Source organism: Danio rerio, chromosome 6 (genome assembly GCF_052040795.2).
Source record: "Danio rerio strain M-AB ecotype USA chromosome 6, GRCz13ab, whole genome shotgun sequence".
In the NCBI taxonomy this organism is placed as follows: domain Eukaryota; kingdom Metazoa; phylum Chordata; class Actinopteri; order Cypriniformes; family Danionidae; genus Danio; species Danio rerio.
In genome coordinates, this window is record NC_141026.1 from 37,425,150 (window position 1) to 37,444,503 (window position 19,354).

Here is a 19,354-nt window from a genome sequence, read left to right on the forward strand (position 1 = left end):
ATTGCATATTATTTTTATAAAGTTACTACTGCATATATCAAAACTTAATTTTTTTCATAAGTAAAATGCAGCTTTAAATACTTCATTTGAACAACTTTCAAATCTTCTCAAGTTGTTTAGATTTTTTATAAAAAACATTTTTAGGGCTGCATGATATTGAAAACATTTGCGATATTTTGATTTTCTGCGATATCCTGGCCAACTTCTCGTACACGAAAATTTCTAAGCAGCCAATCACATGGCAGCAACTCAATGCTTTTAGGCATGTAGACCAGGGCTGTTTCTCAATATGTGTTCTTCAGCGATCTTGCATTCTCGTATTCTCGTGTAATGTCGTCATCCACTGCCAAAGTTCAGTTCCAATACTCAGGACCGCAAGTACAGAGGACGCGTGAAAGTTCCTTGATGTGTTGTGGATATCGAAGACGCAGGAATGCAGACTTAAGCACCGAACTCTCTGTATAAGTCCCAGAAGTCATTGCGACTGGAGGTGGGAAGCGCAGCATTTTATACAGGTTTATTATTAAAGTTCAGAAATAAAACTTATTTACCTCAGGAGATTCCCAAAATAAAACAGTGAATATAAACACTACCAAGAAAATATTAATAATGGAATAAACATTAAGGGAGATTATTTTCTGAAATTCATATCAAAATCTGTTTTTTTTATAAATAGTGCAAAGTGTATTTGTAAGGTTTTTCTGCATTGTATATATTTTATATTTTAAAAAAGCACGAAGGTCAAGTGACCTTCAGGAAGATTGCAGCATCTCATTTCTTACAGGATGTGTTCTGTTCTCGCATCTACTGAGCAAGACCTGTCTTCACAAGAATGCGGAATCTTGGAATTGAGAAACAGCGATGGTCAAGAAGATCTGCTGCAGTACAAACAGAGCATCAGAATGGGGAAAGGTGATTTAAGTGACTTTGAAAATGGCATGGTTGTTGGTGCCAAAAGGGCTGGTCTGAGCATTTCAGAAACTGCTGATCTACTGTGATTTTCCTGCACAACCATCTCTAGGCTTTACAGAGAATGGTCTGAAAAAAGAAAATATCCAATGAGCGGCAGTTCTAAGTCTTGTTGATGCCAGAGGTCAGAGGATAATAGCCGGACTGGTTCCAGCTGATAGAAAGGAAACAGTAAGTCACATGTCGAATCTTGAGGCGGAGGGGCTGCAGAAGCACAAGACCACAATCAGCGCCACTCCTATCAGCTAAGAACAGAAAACTGAGGCTACAATTCGCACATACTCAACAGGCATTATCACAAAACGTGTATCATCCCAGGCTGGTTTCTTGGACAAGACAATGGCCTCCATAGTCACAAGACCTCAACACAATACAGCACCTTTGGAATGTGGTGTAATGGGAGATTTGCATCATAGATGTGCAGCTGACAAATGACATGATGCTGTCATGTCAATATGGACCTAAATCTATGAGCAATATTTGCAGTACCTTGTTGAATCTATGCCATGAAGGATTAAGGCAGTTCTGAAGGCGAAAGTGGGTCAAACCCAGTAACAGTAAGGTGTACCTAATAAAGTGGCTGGTGAGTGTATATTGTTATATGAATACAATTTCAACAGATTATTTATTTAGATTGACTGAGCTGATTTTGTAAGGGTGTAACTCGTGTATAAAAAAATATTAAACAAACTGCTAGCAAAAATAAGTTAAATAAACCGTGCTTTATGCTTTTCCATAGTCAAAACAGTTTTCAGGTGCAGAAATGTAAAATGTAAAATAACACTTTATTGTCTTCATTATATTAATTCAGCAAAATATTCTTCATTAAAGTTACAAATGATTTTTTTTTGTGCTTGAATGCTTTAAACTCTCTTGAAATGCCTTTAAAACACTTGCCAGTGATAAAGTTTTACTCTGTTATGGTTAAACTTTGCAAAAACTCATCAAAAATCTCATGTATTCTCAACTGTTGTGCTGATCAACTATAATCTCTATCAAATATAAGCCATGAACTCAACAATTCATATCCTGTGATGTGACTATTGCGGATACACATATTGTCACATCAATGCAGAAATAATATATTCTGCAGTCCTATTTCAAACCCTCAGATTCCAGAATTTCTATTAGTTGCATCTCAGCCAATTTTATATCCTGTCCTACATTCCACACCAATAGAAAGCTTATTTATTAAGCTTTTAGATGTTGTATAAATCTCAATTTATATCTGTTTTTTTTTTTTTTTTTTTTTGGTCCAAGGTCACATATACACATACGAAATGTACTGTATCAGAAAAACACTAAAAATGCTGGGTTCCACACAATTACATGTTGTCCCAACACAAATTAATTAAATTAACCTAATTGTTTTTAAAAATTTAAGTGGATTGAACATAAAAAATTAAGTTGTCCCCCCCAAAAAAAAAGAATCGTGTTGTTTCAATTCATTTAAAATAAGTAGCTTGAACAAGCAGCAAAAGTCATTTTTGAGTGCATCACTTTAACTTTAATGCATTAATTCAAAACCACTCTGAATTTCAGACATAATCACTAGCTCAGCAGCCAATTACTCCTCAAAAAAATGATCACAAGCAAATGCATTTGGGATCCATATCAAAATCAAGTGTAAACGACCTTCTGTATCTGACCTCCAATCAGGTTAATGCGTGGGTGGCATTAAATTAAGCAAACAATAAAGTGAAACAGCACCACTATATTAAGACTCATTAAATTAAGAAAAAGAAACAATCTCTCCTTTATAAGAGTAAAACATTCAGGCAGTAGAAATATGGCCTACATGATAAAATTTTCTCCAACACTCACCCAATTATAGTCCACGGCTTCAGCATGAGAATGAGAAGCTAATAAAGCAGGTATTATGAAGGCATGAGATGGCATTTAGACCGAGCTCTTTTGAATTTTCATGCTTCATTTTAGCCAACGCTACAGTGAGTGAATCTGAGGAATAAGCTACTTTGGTGGTCTGCATACTGAAACGGCTCTTTTAAAGAATCAGCCCGATGCAGGCCTCAGTGAGCTGTGAAAGCAGACACAGGATTTGTGGCCGAGTGTGTGTGCTCGGGAGTCGGGACTGTGCGGGATGTTCCTCAGCTGTTTGTCAAAGTGAGCGCTAGAAATATTGGATTATTCCACAGGTGTAGAAACACCTACAAGACTTCAAAGAAAAAAGTATCTTATGTGAATTTGAGACAAAAGGAAATAAACAATGGGAGAACTATAATTTGTATATTGTCATGATGATGGTTATTTTATGTATTTGCATTAAACAGGCCTTTAAAAAAACACTGTTCTAAAATTGGTCTTTGGAATAAATACTTAGTTGGTATTGTCTCCGTGTTTACATTTTTTTTTACAGTTATTGCAGTTTCAAGGTTTATGCGACTATTTTCCTTTAACTTGTTCAATCAACTTTTGATATTTAAGTTTACTGGCAATTGTTTGAAATTGGCACAAATAAAAAAAATGTTACAGAAAAAAATCTTAACAGTCATAGTGGACTCAACTAAACATTTACTGTATAACTAACAACTTCTTTCAAGTCAACAGAACTGCTTCACAGAAGTTGAGTAAACAAAAAAATGAAATTGATATTAAGATATGCATTGTTGTGCTGGATTTATCCAATGAGGCTTTTTTTTTTAAGCATAGGCTGAAGAATGCACTTCGAATGAGCCTGTGCTTAAAAAAAAAAACACATCTAACCCATTTTATCCTATAAATCTACAATTCTGCAAGGTATAATACATAGCAAAACACTGCACTGATTTTATTAACATCGGCAAACACACTGTGAACTAACATCAATAAGCAATGAATATAATAACATCAACAAAGTTTATATAAGAGCGGATGTAAAATATGTTAGGATGACATTTTTCACATTTATTAAATTACAACCAAATATAACACGCATTTCAAACAGACGAGCAGTAAGCAAACAATGGTTTATGCTTGTTGTGATTTGAGACCTAAATTATACTGAGGGCTGGCTAAATTATACACAAAGCAATATATGAAATTCTCGTCTCACAACAAACACTCCCAAGGAATACATACAACAAATAAAGTTCTGTTTGCTGCAAGAGATAAACTGAAAGATGCATATTAATCCAACTCTCCAATACACCAGGAATTATAAACCTGCCATTCCACAGTCCGTGTAGGCTTGCAGTGTTTGTTATTCAAACAGCGAATGTAGTTCAGATGAGCCAGATTCAAAGGCTTATTTACAATTAAGATGTGTGGCCTGATTCAAATGCTTGTCTCCTCTTCAGAGAGCGATCAGCCGCACACACTATATGTATATGGATTAAGTGAACGTTTCAAGGCAGGAGACTTATAAACACATTGATCACAGCCTGTAGACACAAAACCCAGCCCTTATTATTTATTATCTTGAGATTGCGAGCTTTTCGCTTAGTATATACTGTTATGTATTCCTCCTCTTGCAATGACAGAAGTATTTCATTAGCTATGCTATCACGGTAAACGGTATTATCACACCTAAGCTGCAAAAAATTGTGCTTTTACAGGTATAATAACAAAAAATACTAAGTGTTTTGCTTTTATTCTGTATACATGTTCAGAGTAAATAAATGTTTCAACCAAATTAAATTGCAAAATGATTATAAAGTACAATAGTTTTACATTAAAGACCCATTAATTAATATAGTTATTGGATTAAACACAATAGTGAAAAAAAAATTAAATGATTAGTTACCATGTTAACATTAGTTAAAAAAAAATACAACTGAATTTTATTATTAAATATATTTAGTAATTAACTCCATTAAAAAGGACAGTGATTTGTAATCAGATTCAGGCTACAGTTTTAATGCTTTATTAGTAGTTAATTACAGTGTAAAAAATAAATCCGCAAAATTTACGGTAAAAAAACAGCAGCTGTGGTTGCCAGTACTTTACCGTTAAAAACACAGTACAAATACTTGTACTGTGTACAAATACTACAAATACTACCGTATTTTATTAATTTATAGTGGTAAAATGTCTGTATATTGAATAACCAACATCTATACATCTTTTGTTACACATTTAGACACGTTAGCACACCCACATGCAGGTGGTGATGAGGAAATTACATAATGAGCCAATGGTCATCACAATCAACTTTTCCCACAAGCAGAAAAGAGTATCAGCATATAGAAGGTGCTCAGTGTCATTCACACAGCTACTAAACACCAGTATGGTAACACGCATAAAATTAAAGTCATGAAATAAACATTGCTTATCAACATTAGAAGTATCATAAATCTATAATGTACATAACTGATGGGGAAACAACTAAAAAGATCCATATTAATGTCAACAAAATGCAAAAAAGTTATGTGCCATGCAGGGAATTCTGGGAAAGTCAATTTACGGTTATTCGCCGTACGGAAACATACCGTTAATCAGGTTACGGATCGTTGAAATCACTTACATTTTTTATAGTGTAAGTTATTAGAGATAAATGTTTTTTTGTAGTTTTCATTGTGAATTTAGCTGAATTAATTAATGTTAAATATGTTGGAGTCTTATTGTACAGTGTTAATCCACAATAACCCCACACTGTAAAACCCAAAACCACAAACCATTTGAGGAAACCGATTGCAACAAATTATTTTAGTTAAAAAATTAATCCAAATGAGTACCAGGAACCTAATCCATTTGAGCAATTACAATTTGAGCACAGTAAAACCCAATAAATAAAGAGAACTCAAACCAACTAAATACTGTAAAACTCAAAGGCAACTCAAACTGTTTAAGGAAACCGACTGCAACAAACCATTTGAGTTAAAAAACTCATCTATATGAATACTGTGAACTTGCTTCATTTGAACATGTGAACTTGCAACTCTTTTCAAGTGAGTAGAATTAACTTTCAGTACATTTTGAGTTAACTACACTCATTTCATTTGATAAAGTTGACTGTTGGGTTTTATAGTGTACACAAAGTCAAGGAATATTTAATCAACATTTTCAAGTAGCAGCTCAAGTTAACTTTGAAAATGTTCCAATACAAACTACAAAACTAACCAATAAAGTCTTCAATCATTAGGCATGGTTACGAACATGTAATTGGTTATTGTAGATTTTACTGAAGGAAATGTGAACCAACAGACCATGGGCTCTATTTTAATGATCTATGTGCAAAGTCTTAAGCAGATGGTGCAAAAGCACTAAAGGCATGTCTGAATTCACCTTTGCTACTTTAAGGACTAAATAAAATGTTCTGTGGTACACACATTCACCACATGCATACACCCTGTGCAGCGAAGGAGCGTGGCCAGATGTGCTGTCATTTTATAGCAGAGAAATCTAAAATGCCGTCCAAACACTGCTATTTCCACAGAGCTTATAATCAAAGTAAGATATATGAACAAAGAACGTTTTCTATTTAAACATAATGGTGCAAAACGTTAAAATGATACCTGCGCCGGGCTAAAACTAGAAATAAAACACTTGTGTCGTGCCTGGCACCACACTGCGTTGGCTGTATATTAAGGCCCAAAGTTTTACACTGTATGACTGCAATCTGCAGTATGAGATCACATGCCTGCCAATTTTGAAAAAGTTGCATAAACATGAAGACACCAGTACATATCTGAGGTATCCATCATGTTGGGGTTAATTTAATCATGGAGTCATGTATTCTCAGGATTCTCCTGGACTAATGGGAGTGTATTCATAAAACACCACTAATGGCTAGAGTCTCCTCAACGCACAAACAAACACGAACAAGCGCACACTAGCTTACATGTATACCCTTGAGCAAGGATGATGGAGAAAGCTTTTGATATTGTAAAGGGGACTCAATGCTCTCATGTTTCCAGTGAGATGAAGCAATCAGGGGAACTGTGCTGATTTAGATGTTGGCTACTGCTTTGGAGCAATCCCAGCACTGTGGTCCAGGAAAGATGAAGTGTTGATGAACAGAATTATTGCATGGCTTAATATTCAAGGCTGAATTGTAATATTCATTCAGTACAACAACGTTCAGTGATTACAAACAGATGTACTTGTGGTTGGATTTGAGCATCAAAATAAATGACTGCAAAAAAAAAAAGTACAATTTTGAATCTGAGATTGTAAGTGCGGCACCAAAATTCCAATGTAATAAATAGCATATAAATAATAATAATAATAATAGCCGGTGACGCAGTGGCGCAGTAGGTAGTGCTGTCGCCTCACAGCAAGAAGGTTGGCGTTTCTGTGTGGAGTTTGCATGTTCTCCCTGCATTCACGTGGGTTTTCTCCAGGTGCTCCAGTTTACCCCACAGTCCAAAGACATGCGGTACAGGTGAATTGGGTATGCCAAATTGTCAAAGTGTGAATGAGTGTGTGTGAATGTTTTCCAGAAATGGGTTGCAGCTGGAAGGGCATCCGCTGTGCAAAAATGTGCTGGATAAGTTGGCGGTTCATTCCGCTGTGGTGACCCCGGATCAATAAAGGGGCTAAGCCGAAAAGAAGATGAATGATAATAATAATAATAATAATAATAATAATAATAATAATGAGAATAATAAAATCAGAATAAGGAAATGCACTTATAAGACAATTACATATGAAGGTACATCTATAAAAATCACAATTTTAAAGGTGCCAGTAGGTTTGTAGTTTAGGCGAGTTAAAACAAATCTTCTGAAATGATTTTACATGCTCATTTATTTCCAATAAAATATGCCTAGATTCAGAAATTCCATATTGACCATATTTGGAAGGGTCGTGAATATAAATGAGTTACTGTATGATCAAAAAACACCCATTACTCATTAAGGGAATAAGCACAGCCGTGTTACACCATGTGCCGTGTCACAGATCTAATTTTTCTGTCCTTTAAATAGCAAAAGTGGATTCGGACACGCACTTAATGCTTTTCTGCAATGCGCTTCAGACTTTAAAAATAGAGCCCATAAAGTCAAAAAAAAAACACAGCCAATAATTAACATCAACCTCTGCATAAACAGATGACAATTAATAAATATCTGAGCTTAGTAATTGACATGATTCCTAAATGTGCATTGTATACTATGTAAACACTTAGGCTATGTTCACACTGCGAGGCTTAGTGCTCAGATAAATGGGTTTTTTTTGCATAGCTGTTCACATTGATGTCATTAATGGGGTCAATATTAGATTTGCAGTCTGATCACTGCAGATCATGGTCCTTTATTGACCCGTATGCACAAAAGTACAGTTATGGAACGCACAAAATGTCTAATTATGCACACAATGTACATACTGTATAAACTAAGCACATTGTCAGATTATGAATAACGATTATTGGCCTTTTCAGAGACAACTGTGGTGTATTTCATGAATTTCATAAACAACAGTGTGCGTCTTTCTGTCCACCGGTGTAGTAAACTCATCAAGGGTTAATGAGCAACTGCAGACTGAACTGTGAAGGCGGAGTTGGTTTATCTCTGCTTGCAAAGTTATTTAATTTTACGTTGTTATAAACAACAGGCGTGTGCGGGGGGGTGTGCTTGAGCACCTGCCCATTTTTTTCTCTGAAAGAAAGTTCATCTTTAAAATGACAGACTGCCTCCTTTGCGAACGCATCCGCATGGATCACCTCCTGAAACTCTTCAGCTTAGCGATCAACTTGTGCCACAATCGTTAAACAGTTTGGTTAACAAGCACCAGATTTGCCTTCAAATATTTTTCAAAATGAACAACCAACTTTCAGTGGTAAGGTAATTGCCCTCTGTGCTATTCTACTATGCTTTTAAGGAGTAGATGATGTTTGCAGCACAGTTCACGAGTTCACACTCACAGATATTTAACTGAATAGAATATGCACATTTGGCATGCTGTGCAGGGAGAGGGCTCTGAGCTTGGGAAGACACCCTAACTGTTATTCCCCCTTATCAGGACAGAGAGAGATAGGGTCTGAGCGCAGTATCTAGTCCAGCTTCAGAACGCTCCCCCCCTCAGATTTAAATAGTTATCAGGTTTAATAGTGTGGACTTGGTGTGCAGGAGGGATGCTGAAGTCAAGAGAAAACAGAGGTATGACGTGTTTGACTATTTATAGGGGTTTGGTCTTGAGCTGATGGGATAAACGAATGATTGTCTGGGATGAATTAGCCTCATCAAAGACTGATTGTGCTCCTCCACCCGAAATTCATTCATAAAACATCACAATGATGTGTGCATTTTTTTTTCACAAAACATTTGCCTGCAGTGTGAACTTAGCCTTTTACTCAGTAATCTACATGTGTTTGTTAAAACATAAAATGCCAATTTCATAATAAACACACTAAATATAAATAATTTTGTGTCCACAAGTGTTTAAATGCTTTAGTATTTAGCAGTAAAGCATTTTCTGTTTAAACATAAAAACCTTAAACTGCAAAAAATGTAATAAAATGCAAAAAAGTTCCAAATTCATATAGTGTTATATTAATACAGTGCTCAGCATAATTGAGTACACCCCAAAACATCCTAAAAAAGAATAGTTTTATACATTTCTTAGTGAATAAAGGCAATGTATTTTGGTGCAATTAAAACATAACAGATTTACTATTTAGTCACCAAACATATTTAGAAATGAAAAGATAATACAATTAAAATCAGGCAAAAAATTGCAAAACAATGCATTTAAAATTTACAACTAAATTTAAAATAAAAATTCTAACCTAAAAAAATGTTAAACTAACTTCTCTGTATTTTTTTCTCTTTATTAGAATTTTTATTTAATATTTTTCTATTACATACATTTGGGTGTACTAGTTTTCAGACCGTTATCAGAAGTTACAGTATTTTGCTAAATAAGCTCCAGATTTGGCTTCAGCACAGACTAAACGAATGTATATGCACAAATATAATATTGTATGGCTTCCTATTAAAAATATGAATTTAAAAGATAGATTTTTGAGGGGTGTACTTATATATGCTGAGCACTGTAGCTTTGATCATTAACAAGCAGCTATAAAGGAAAACAAATCATTATTTCGCCAACTGCTCTCACAACTCTGTATGTGCTTTTTTTCCAGACACACAAACTGACCGTGGTTCACTGAATGCCCTTGAGCCTCAGAGATCAACTGAATCCGAGATAAAATACCAGTATTCCAGGTGGCTGTGGGATTGTGGACACAAGCAAACACTGCATCGCAGCCATCAGGTCATGGCCATGAAGCCATTTAGAGCTTTATAACATGGTGCCTGTCATCCTTTTTACTTTAAGTCTCAAAAGACAGTCCTGCGTTTTCCATTGCTAGTAGTTTTAGTGACAATGCAGTTGTTCCCTGCCAGCTCTGGATCACCCTGATGCTTAGTACCAGCCATAAGTGCAAGAGAAGATTAATACTGATGACATAGTGCGCTAGTACTCTCATTTTTCATTAAGTCTGTCAGCGAGTGGTAAATTGGGTCCTGCAGCCTCCTTAGAAAAGCTTAGAGAGGAACACAGTCGGCGGCTGTGTTTCAAACGACTGGGAGGTAAGAATGACCTTGTCTACAGTCTCAGCTGTATGACAATCACCACAAGGGTTCAGACCACTGCCTTTATTTTTCGGTTAATCCTGAGATTTGAACTCTAACCACAACATCTCATTATCCAGGGTTTGACAGACACAGTAGACAAACACACAGAACACTAAAAAAAATCACTTCTATTCTCCTTGAAATGCTTCAGAATATATTATTATCAAGCTGCATTTAATATGCTGCAATACAAAGAGTAGATTGTGCAATTCTCAATCGAAAAAAAAAAAGAAACACTAGATGCCCTGATCTGCATAATCAAAAGACTAGTCTCAGTGTTAATTGAGCCTCCCACTGTCTAATTACTTAAATGAAATGGAGTGCAATTAAATCTCTCTCTCGTTTATTCAATTGTTCTGTTTAGTGACTGGAGGGTTTGCTCGATTTTATGAAGCAGAATTACATAACGTATGTCGATCTAACCATGCACGTCTTTGACTTTTTTAGCTTGATCTGAAGTGTAGCACAATGGATAAGCATGTGTGGCAGCTTTCACGGGAAAAAAGAACTTACTGTCACTCCCTTTTCTCAATTTCCTAACTGCATTCATACAGTCAACAATGAACTCTGAAGAGTCACAAGTTGACCAATAAATCTAATCAAGCACTGCCTTCAACAAACTCAAAAAAGTTTTGAATGGCACAACAAACGGAGGAGTGATTTACCTAATGATAATCTGTAGTGCTGCATATTATGGAGGCTAAGAAAAGAACTTGCTTTTATTTCACTGCATTTATGTAAACAATGAACACTCTTGTATTTCACTAAAGACATTTCCATTAACAAATCATTAACTTTATTTATGACTGTTTTACATTCAAGTGGCATGTGCAAGAATTGGCAGCGTTGGCAGCGTGTGGCTGTTTGAAAACCTCAGAATCGGTGAAAGAGATACTTGCAATGCTTTTCGAAAATTTCAGAAAGCGGTGAGCAGAAACATTTCTTGTTTTGCAACGCATCAATTTATTGTCCCAGCCACAACTTCCTTGTGTCAAAGCTAATAACCCTATTGAGTAGAAGCTTTATTCAATTCAGTACAGCTTCTTTTTGGGTGCCTTTTGGGTACTTGAAAATTTGTTTTCAGTACCACCATGGGTGAAGTTCTAAACAAGCTATACCATTGTCAAAACTTTCCATACATACACTACTAATTATTGATTGTTCAGGGAGAATCGTCACTACCAGCATCACGGTCACACACGACTAAACATTTTTATACCACCACAAGAAAAAGACATGTAAAATGGCAGCATCTTAGTCAGTAGAATAGCGGTACTAAACTGCAGTGGAAATGCAAAACAAGAAGAACAAATCAAATCTGAGGTAATCAGATCTATGCCAAAATGTTCTGTGCGGTGAAAAAAAGGTTAAAATTCTTAGCTGTTCCTGTAGTGTGAACAAGTCAAAAAGCAGCAAAGTTATGGCAATAGTACTAAGTAAAAAACTGCAAACCTGTGGCAGGTCTCATGTCAAGTGGAGAAATAATAGAGATAACAAGATGCAATTTGACTGGGGTTTCTGCAATCCAGCTGGATTTCAATGGAGAGTTAGATACTGAAAAGAAAACTCAAATTTGTCTACATTAACACAGCAGGGAAATAGGTTTTCTGTTCTACCTGTAGTGTTAAAACAATTATATTTACACAGATGTTAGTCAAAAAAGAAAATGGCAAAAAGAGTTGTTAACTCAAGCAGCTTGATGGGATATTTTCTTCATTCTGTCTAGATTCAAGACAGTAAACTCTGTCAGGCTATGACATTAAAGAAAATACTGTTGTAAATGGTCATAGAATAGGCAAGGATGCATGGTTCAAGTTAGCACTGCTTAAGTCACATTGCACATTTCTAACTTATTATCATTAAAGGGGACATATTTTGCCCCTTTTGATGTAAAATAAGTCTATAATGTCCTTAGAGCATGTATGTGAAGTTTCAGCTCAAAATACCCAGCAAATAATGTTTTACTCTTTGAAATTGACCCCTTTTAGGCTTGGATCGTAATTGTGGCTTTTTGGTGACTGTAGCTTTAAATTCAAATAAGATAGTGCTCCCAACACTCTTTTCAAAAGAGGAAGCTTCAAATGTCTATGTGTCAGCATATGGGCAGATTCAAAAACAAGCATCCAATGCTATTGAGGGAGACATCGGCTGTTGGCTGAGACTGAATAAAGGAGGTGGGAAGTGCAGCATTTTATATAGATTTATTATTAAAGTTCAGAGATATAACTTATTTATCTCAGGAGTTTGCCTAAATGAGACTGTAAAAGTTAACCTTTGATGAAATTCATATTAAAATCTGTTTTATTTGTATTATGCAACATATTTTTAAGGTCTTTATGCATAGTATATATTGTGAAATGGGGAAAACGATAAATTGTTGTATGAATGTTGTAATGTTTCAATAATTTTCCATTAAAAACAGGTGAATTTCATGACACCATAAGGAAGGACCAGGGAAGAACGCAACATCGCATATTGAAACTCAGAGGACGCGTTCTATGTTCTTGCGGTCTCCCCAGTTTGTTCTTCCAAGGTAACTTGGCAAGACTGGTTTCCACAACAATGCAATGAGTCCATTTAATTCTTTGCCTACTTGGAATTGAGAAACAGCCATTGTCACCAATGGGTGGGACTTTCCCACTGTAAAGTATTTCAACAGATAATTTTATAAGGTGTGATTATATAAAAAAAATTTAATACATTTTTAGAAATAGAAGCTGGTCATATTCGCAGATTGTTTCCACAAAAGTGTGTTTAAACCTTTTATAAATGTGATATAGCATAATAGGTCTCTTTCAAAGCTAAAAGAATTGCTTCAGTTTCCCATTCATTCAGACATACTGTAACTTGAATATACAAGACGACTTAAGAGTCACAACAGCCAATAAAAGGACAGTCAATCTTCATTTTTCACTGACTGATTGTCCAAACGCAGCTATCATAATTGTGAGGATGATATATTCAGGTACACAGTTTAGGGGCAAACAAGACAATTGTTTTACTCTCCTTGTCCACCAAACATATCCCATCCAGCACTGACACACAGCATTACTCATTCACTCTCAAAAAACACAGCTATAACTCTTTCACTTAAAATAAAGAGATATTACATGAAGCTCTTCACCTGTATATTGGGTCTTGCATCACCATCATCTTGCTTTCATCCCAGGTCCATTCTTTTTTCTGCAGGAAATTAAAGTGATCATTTCAGTTCACGACAAGCCAGGCTTTAATATATGATAATATATCCCAGGCAGAAGCGCGCTCTATCAATTTTCTCATTTAAGTTCCAGCTCCAAATTAAACCAAGAGATAAAGCACCTGTGTAAATCAATAATTTATGTTTAAATGAACATCACAGGGTAACTTAAGATGCAGAAATTGCAGGGACTGACTGTACCCATTAACTTTGAGGCAAGCATCTTGCTAAAGGACAAAAGCATCCTGGAAAACAGTGTAAGGAAAGGTGTCTTGCCAAAGGGTGAACATGGATTTATTCTCAATTGAACTCAAAAACACCATGTTAAAACACCATGTTACCCTCAGACTTTAAGCTTAATGCTGGCTACCATCACCCCCAACAAAATAATAACCTGCAGCTATTGTTACTAAAAATTAGGCAGAATTGATGCTGTTCACCCATAGCAACCTGACACCGATTCAAGTTTCCTCTAGGGATGTTACAAAATATATTCATACTGGAAATGAACACTTACAGTGATTCAATTTACAGCTCGACAATTTATAGCAGAGAATATTCATTCATTAAAGCCAATTAAAGATCGTTAAAAACTCACTGATTACTAAAATTAGAAAATGTTGAGTTCATGCTGCATTTCATGAGGCTTTGTGTATTTAAAATTATATAATAGTACATAAAAGTAACATAATAATTATTATTTTTAAGCATTCCACGCACACACGCACGCACTCACATTCACACACACACAGACACAATTTATGGGTCTACATTCCAAATAGTTTGTGTTGCTGATCCAGGTAATTTTTACTTTAAAAAAATACAAAAATACAGTAATTATAAAAAAATAACACATAAAATTAATTAATGAAAAAATATTTAAAAGTTAGTATAGAAAAATAAATGTGTAAGTAAGGAAGGTTGTGTAACTCTCATCGCTAAATCGCAAAAAACTAGGGATCTGATAAATATCAGACCCCCTAGTTTTTCGTCATTTAGCGAGTTATACAACCTTTCTATGGCTTAATCTCTATCATGAATCTGTTTTAGATCTTGTCTTATAAATAAAGAAGCTTTATTTTTATGAGTTTTGTCATTATCTTTGTGTCAGATTGCACACCTATAGTAGGTTACCTAATATGGTAAATATGTGTGTGGTGTAATGGATCACAAATCTCACAGTTCAGATCACACTACAGTTAAGTCACAGATCTGACCATTTTTCAAATCAGAAAAAAAGGGGGAGACAAATATCATTTGCTTTCCATATATAAAATATATTACTGCAAAAACCATACAACATTGTTTTAACAAACATAACTTAGAAAATATAATTTTAATAAAAACAAAAATCAAGAAAGAACCAGCTGAAAAAAGGAAAATACTGTTTTAGTATTTGCTATTGTTTCTGATAATGCTAAATATAGAAATCTAACATCTTGTACAACATATCATATTTATTTTCAATTAATGATTCAACAATTGACTAATAAAACCTCATGTTTCTATATAGGTATATCATTTTTGAAAATGTATTCAGTGAAATAATTTTGATGTCTTTTGTCGCCACCCATTGGTTACACAATATAATAGCTACAACATTCACCATCGTCAAGTTCTATTAAAGGTGATTTAAATCTTATCATGAGCATCTGTGTTTTTATCTAAACAAACAAAAAAAAAAACTGTTATCTTAGTACTTCTGTGTTATTTAATTGTTTGTGACTAACTGAAAAAGTATAAAAAAAACTTTATCTCTCCATTAAACGCGATTCGAAGGATTAATAAACATACAAATTACAATTATTTACCATTTATTTTTTGCGGGTTTAAATTGAGTTGTTATTCGTTGTTGTGAACAGCATCCTCTATTAACAAACCTCAATTAGTACAAAATGCAGCAGCCAGAGTTCTGACCAGGTCTAGAAAATATGATCATATCACCCCAATTTTATCCTCCTTACACCGGCTGCCTGTTAAGTTTCGTATTGAATTTAAAATATTACTTCTCACCTATAAAGCTCTAAATAATCTAGCTCCTGTTTATCTAACCAACCTTCTGTCTTGCTACAATCCAACTCGCTCTTTAAGATCTCAAAACTCTGGTAGTACCTAGAATAGCAAAATCAAGTAAAGGAGGTCGAGCCTTCTCTTTCATGGCTCCTACACTCTGGAATAGCCTTCCTGGTAATGTCCGAGGCTCAGACACACTCTCCCAGTTCAAAACTAGATTAAAGACCTATCTGTTTAGTAAAGCATACACTCAATGCATCACCTAGCGGGTTCCACACAGGCTTCTGCATCTTGCTTATATACACTATGAACAGCAGCTACGCTAATTATTCTCTTTATTCTCTATTTTCACCTGGGGATACTCATCCCGAGGTCCCCTGATTATGCGGAGTCACTGAATGGATCCAAGACCAGCGACGAGATGATCCCAAGGTTTCCATATCCGGGACCAGGCCATATCCTGAGCTGCTGGTGCGCTGATGGTCGTGGGGAGTGGAGAACATGAGTCTGATTCCAGCGACGCTCCAGGGACAGACGAGTCTTCGCTGAGGCCATCTTCCAGCCTCCACCGCGGTAACTGAAGCTCTGCACAAGACTTTTGGCCCGCGGAGAAATTAAAATGGTCGTGCCCAACTGAGTCTGGTTCTCTCAAGGTTTTTTTTCTTCACTCCCATCAGGTGAAGTTTTTTCCCTCTCCGCTGTCGCCACTGGCTCGCATGGTTCAGGATTGGTAGAGCTACGCATCGATGAATTTGCTCTTCAGTGTTTAAACTCTCAGTAATGATTTTAAATCACACTGAACTGAGATAAACTGAACTGAACTGAACTTAATATATATATATTGTGTGTATCTCAATGCAGTCCGAAATTTTTATAAAAAATTTGCATTTTTATCAGGCATCCGTGTGCATGTTTTTTGCATGTTTTTTATAGCAAAGAATAAGTCCTTTTTCTTTTTAAGTGAAATAACTCACCATAAACAAAGCAGGCTGAGAAAAAAAAAAAAATTTTCATGGAAATTATAGACTGCACTTAAAGGTTTTTGCATCTGAACTCTTCAAATAACATTACATGGCTTTAATTTCCAAATGAACAAAACACTCTAATTAAAACAACAGGAATTAACAGCAAACAAAAATGAAAAATGAACAAACAGAAGCTTACCTTTTTCTTTTTCCGCAGGGCTACTTTTACTCCATCCACAGACACAATGATGTTGACTTTCTTCTTTTTGATATTCTTCACCTTAAATTCATACTGTAAAAACGAGAGAAAAGATAGAGATCAGTATAGGAGGAAATATCAATATGTAGCAATTATTTCTCCACCCTTCCAGGACACCCAAGGATACTTCTATTAATTAAATTCAATCCGACACCCGTTTAAACCGAAATCACACGCTCCGTCCTCTGCAAACGTCAATAACTTCACCCCCGTTTTATTGGCATTCATGGCCTTGCAGAGAACCAGCTCAAATGCCATTAACGTTTCGACAACCCGGATTGCAAGATTGGAGCTTTTAAACGAGTAGAGAGCTTATCAACTTTGTGGAAATCGGAAATAGAACAGCAAAGCCCTTGAAGTGCATCCGGGTAAAATGGAAGTTCTCCAGTAAATGGGTTTCTCTACAGCTCCCAAAAAGTTAACTTTTAGATTTTTTTTTTTTTGCTATTCAGAGAGGCATTAGACTGCTTAGAGATGTATGGATGTAGCTGCCGGTACAAACAACTGTGAGCAAACACTCTTACACAAGTAAACAAGAGTCTCCGCAGGGACAGAATGAAGAGCAGCGTGTCCTCATTTATCATTCCTACGCATGAACGGCATGCAAGTTCATATGGATACACTGCAATATTGTATCAAGGTAGATTAAGGTGGTTCAAATTGTTGCAGTTTAACTGTTGTGTCACCATTTACTAGTTGCAAACCTGTATGACTTTTTTCATATTAAACACAAAAGAAGATATTTTGAAGAATGTTGGAAACTGGTCACCACTGACTTGCATTATTTTCTCAGGTTTCAAAATATCATTCGTGAACTCAAAAAGAGTTGAAATCCCTTGATGGTGAGATTTAAATGATGACATACAGTTAAATTCACAATTATTAGGCAAAATTGGGGAAAGATTATATATACTGGGGTGCTACTAATTTAGGAGGGCTAATGATTCTTAATAAGTCTTCAATTGTACATTTCATTTTTAGGACATCTATCCCTTTATGTAGATTTTTAAAAAGTTTTACTACACGTAAGTCAAGCCTGTATACTTGGCAAAATATTTTACACTGTCAGAAAAAGAGGGCTACTCTGCATCTCTCATGTTTGCAAGCTAATGTTAGATAATGAGGAGAAATACTGACTTTTATGTGTCTTGCAGCTTTTAGAAATGCATATGAAAGAAAAAGTGGATATTACAGTTTATTTGTGGGCTGTTTGATAAATCTGAGTGGCCGGCCCAAACTATGGACCACAAAGATGAACAAATGTGTGTAAAACTAACAATATAATTATGCATTACATTTAAAATTAACCATAAAATAGTTATAATTAATACTAAATATTTAGGGGCAGCACATTAGCGCAGTAGGTAGCACAATGGCCTCACAGCAAGAAGGTTGCTGGTTCAAGCCCCGGCTGGGTAAGTTGGCATGTTCTCCCCGTGTTCGCGTGGGTTTCCTCCGGGTGCTCCGGTTTCCCCCACAGTCCAAAGACATGTGGTACAGGGGAATTGAATAAGCTAAATTGGCTGTAGTGTATGGGAGTATGTGCAAGAGTGTGTGGGTGTTTCCCAGGGTTGGGTTGCAGCTGGAAGGGTATCCGCTGCATAAAACATATGCTGGATAAGTTTGCGATTCATTCCGCTGTGGTGACCCCAGATTAATAAAGGAACTAAGCCTAAAAGAAAATGAATGAATGAATGAAATAATATTTATAAATACACTGCTTCTGATAGCTGTACACTCCAAAGTCAATAAATAAACAACAAATAAATAAACAAACAATTATTAGTCGTGTATATTATTAGTTGGTGTAACATAATTGTGTTGTTATTAATTTATTAATATAATTAATTATAAATAACAATTGTATTATTTCAACTTATCTTAGGCATTTGGAAGCCTTGAGAAAAAAAGTACTTTGCACTAATTATATAAAAACATTTTCATTTGAATTAGCTTGTAAATGACTCTTGCCTGGAACACAGCTTACTGTTGTTAAGCCAATTACTCTCAATCACTTCTGGACAACTGGATTTTTTCTCATTTATTACAGTTCAAACTTAACAACTGCTTTAATAATGGTGTTGACTGAGACTGATCTGGCTCACTGAGCAAAGCAACAAGCGTTGTTTATAAGGCTGTCAACGCCCAAAGTGCTACTTTTTTGCAAAGCCATAACCTCAAAACCTCACTTTAAACTCTTCTAATTCTACAAACTAAATCAAGATTAATCTCTAACAAGTCTTTTTTAAAACACCTAAAATTACATTTTTTGTCAACATTTTGACCTCTTAATGAAATCCCATGCAAAGTATACCTAGAACATTCATCACCCAGGTAGTGACAGCTACACAATTCTTTCATTATCATGCTGTCTCAAAACAAAACCATCAAGTTTAGTTAAGCGGATTAAAAATAAAACAATTTGTATAAAAAA

General features: G+C 35.4%; 1 protein-coding gene and 1 long non-coding RNA gene across 5 annotated transcripts in view; one reads left to right on the forward strand and one right to left on the reverse strand.

Moving 5' to 3' along the window:
* Positions 1–19,354, reverse strand: part of nos1apa (nitric oxide synthase 1 (neuronal) adaptor protein a) — a 220,310-nt gene that overhangs the window by 138,678 nt on the left and 62,278 nt on the right. For all 3 annotated transcript variants that reach the window (XR_015493885.2, XM_087257590.1, XM_087257591.2), the window contains 2 exons: positions 16,861–16,953; positions 13,609–13,667 (listed from right to left, as the gene is read on the reverse strand). Coding sequence is in view for 2 of the 3 variants with exons in the window: in XM_087257590.1 (XP_087113716.1) it covers positions 13,609–13,667; positions 16,861–16,953 (152 nt within the window). In the remaining variant the exon portion in view is untranslated. The remainder of the gene's footprint in view (positions 1–13,608; positions 13,668–16,860; positions 16,954–19,354) is intronic.
* On the forward strand, positions 1,201–14,496 carry LOC141386316 (uncharacterized). Of its 2 annotated transcripts, XR_015493912.1 has the most exons (5): positions 1,201–1,552; positions 9,992–10,439; positions 11,307–11,410; positions 12,473–12,658; positions 12,907–14,496. It is a non-coding gene; the product is annotated as an uncharacterized LOC141386316 (long non-coding RNA). The 2 variants fall into 2 exon arrangements; XR_015493911.1 differs by lacking the exon at positions 11,307–11,410 and having other exon boundaries at positions 1,213–1,552.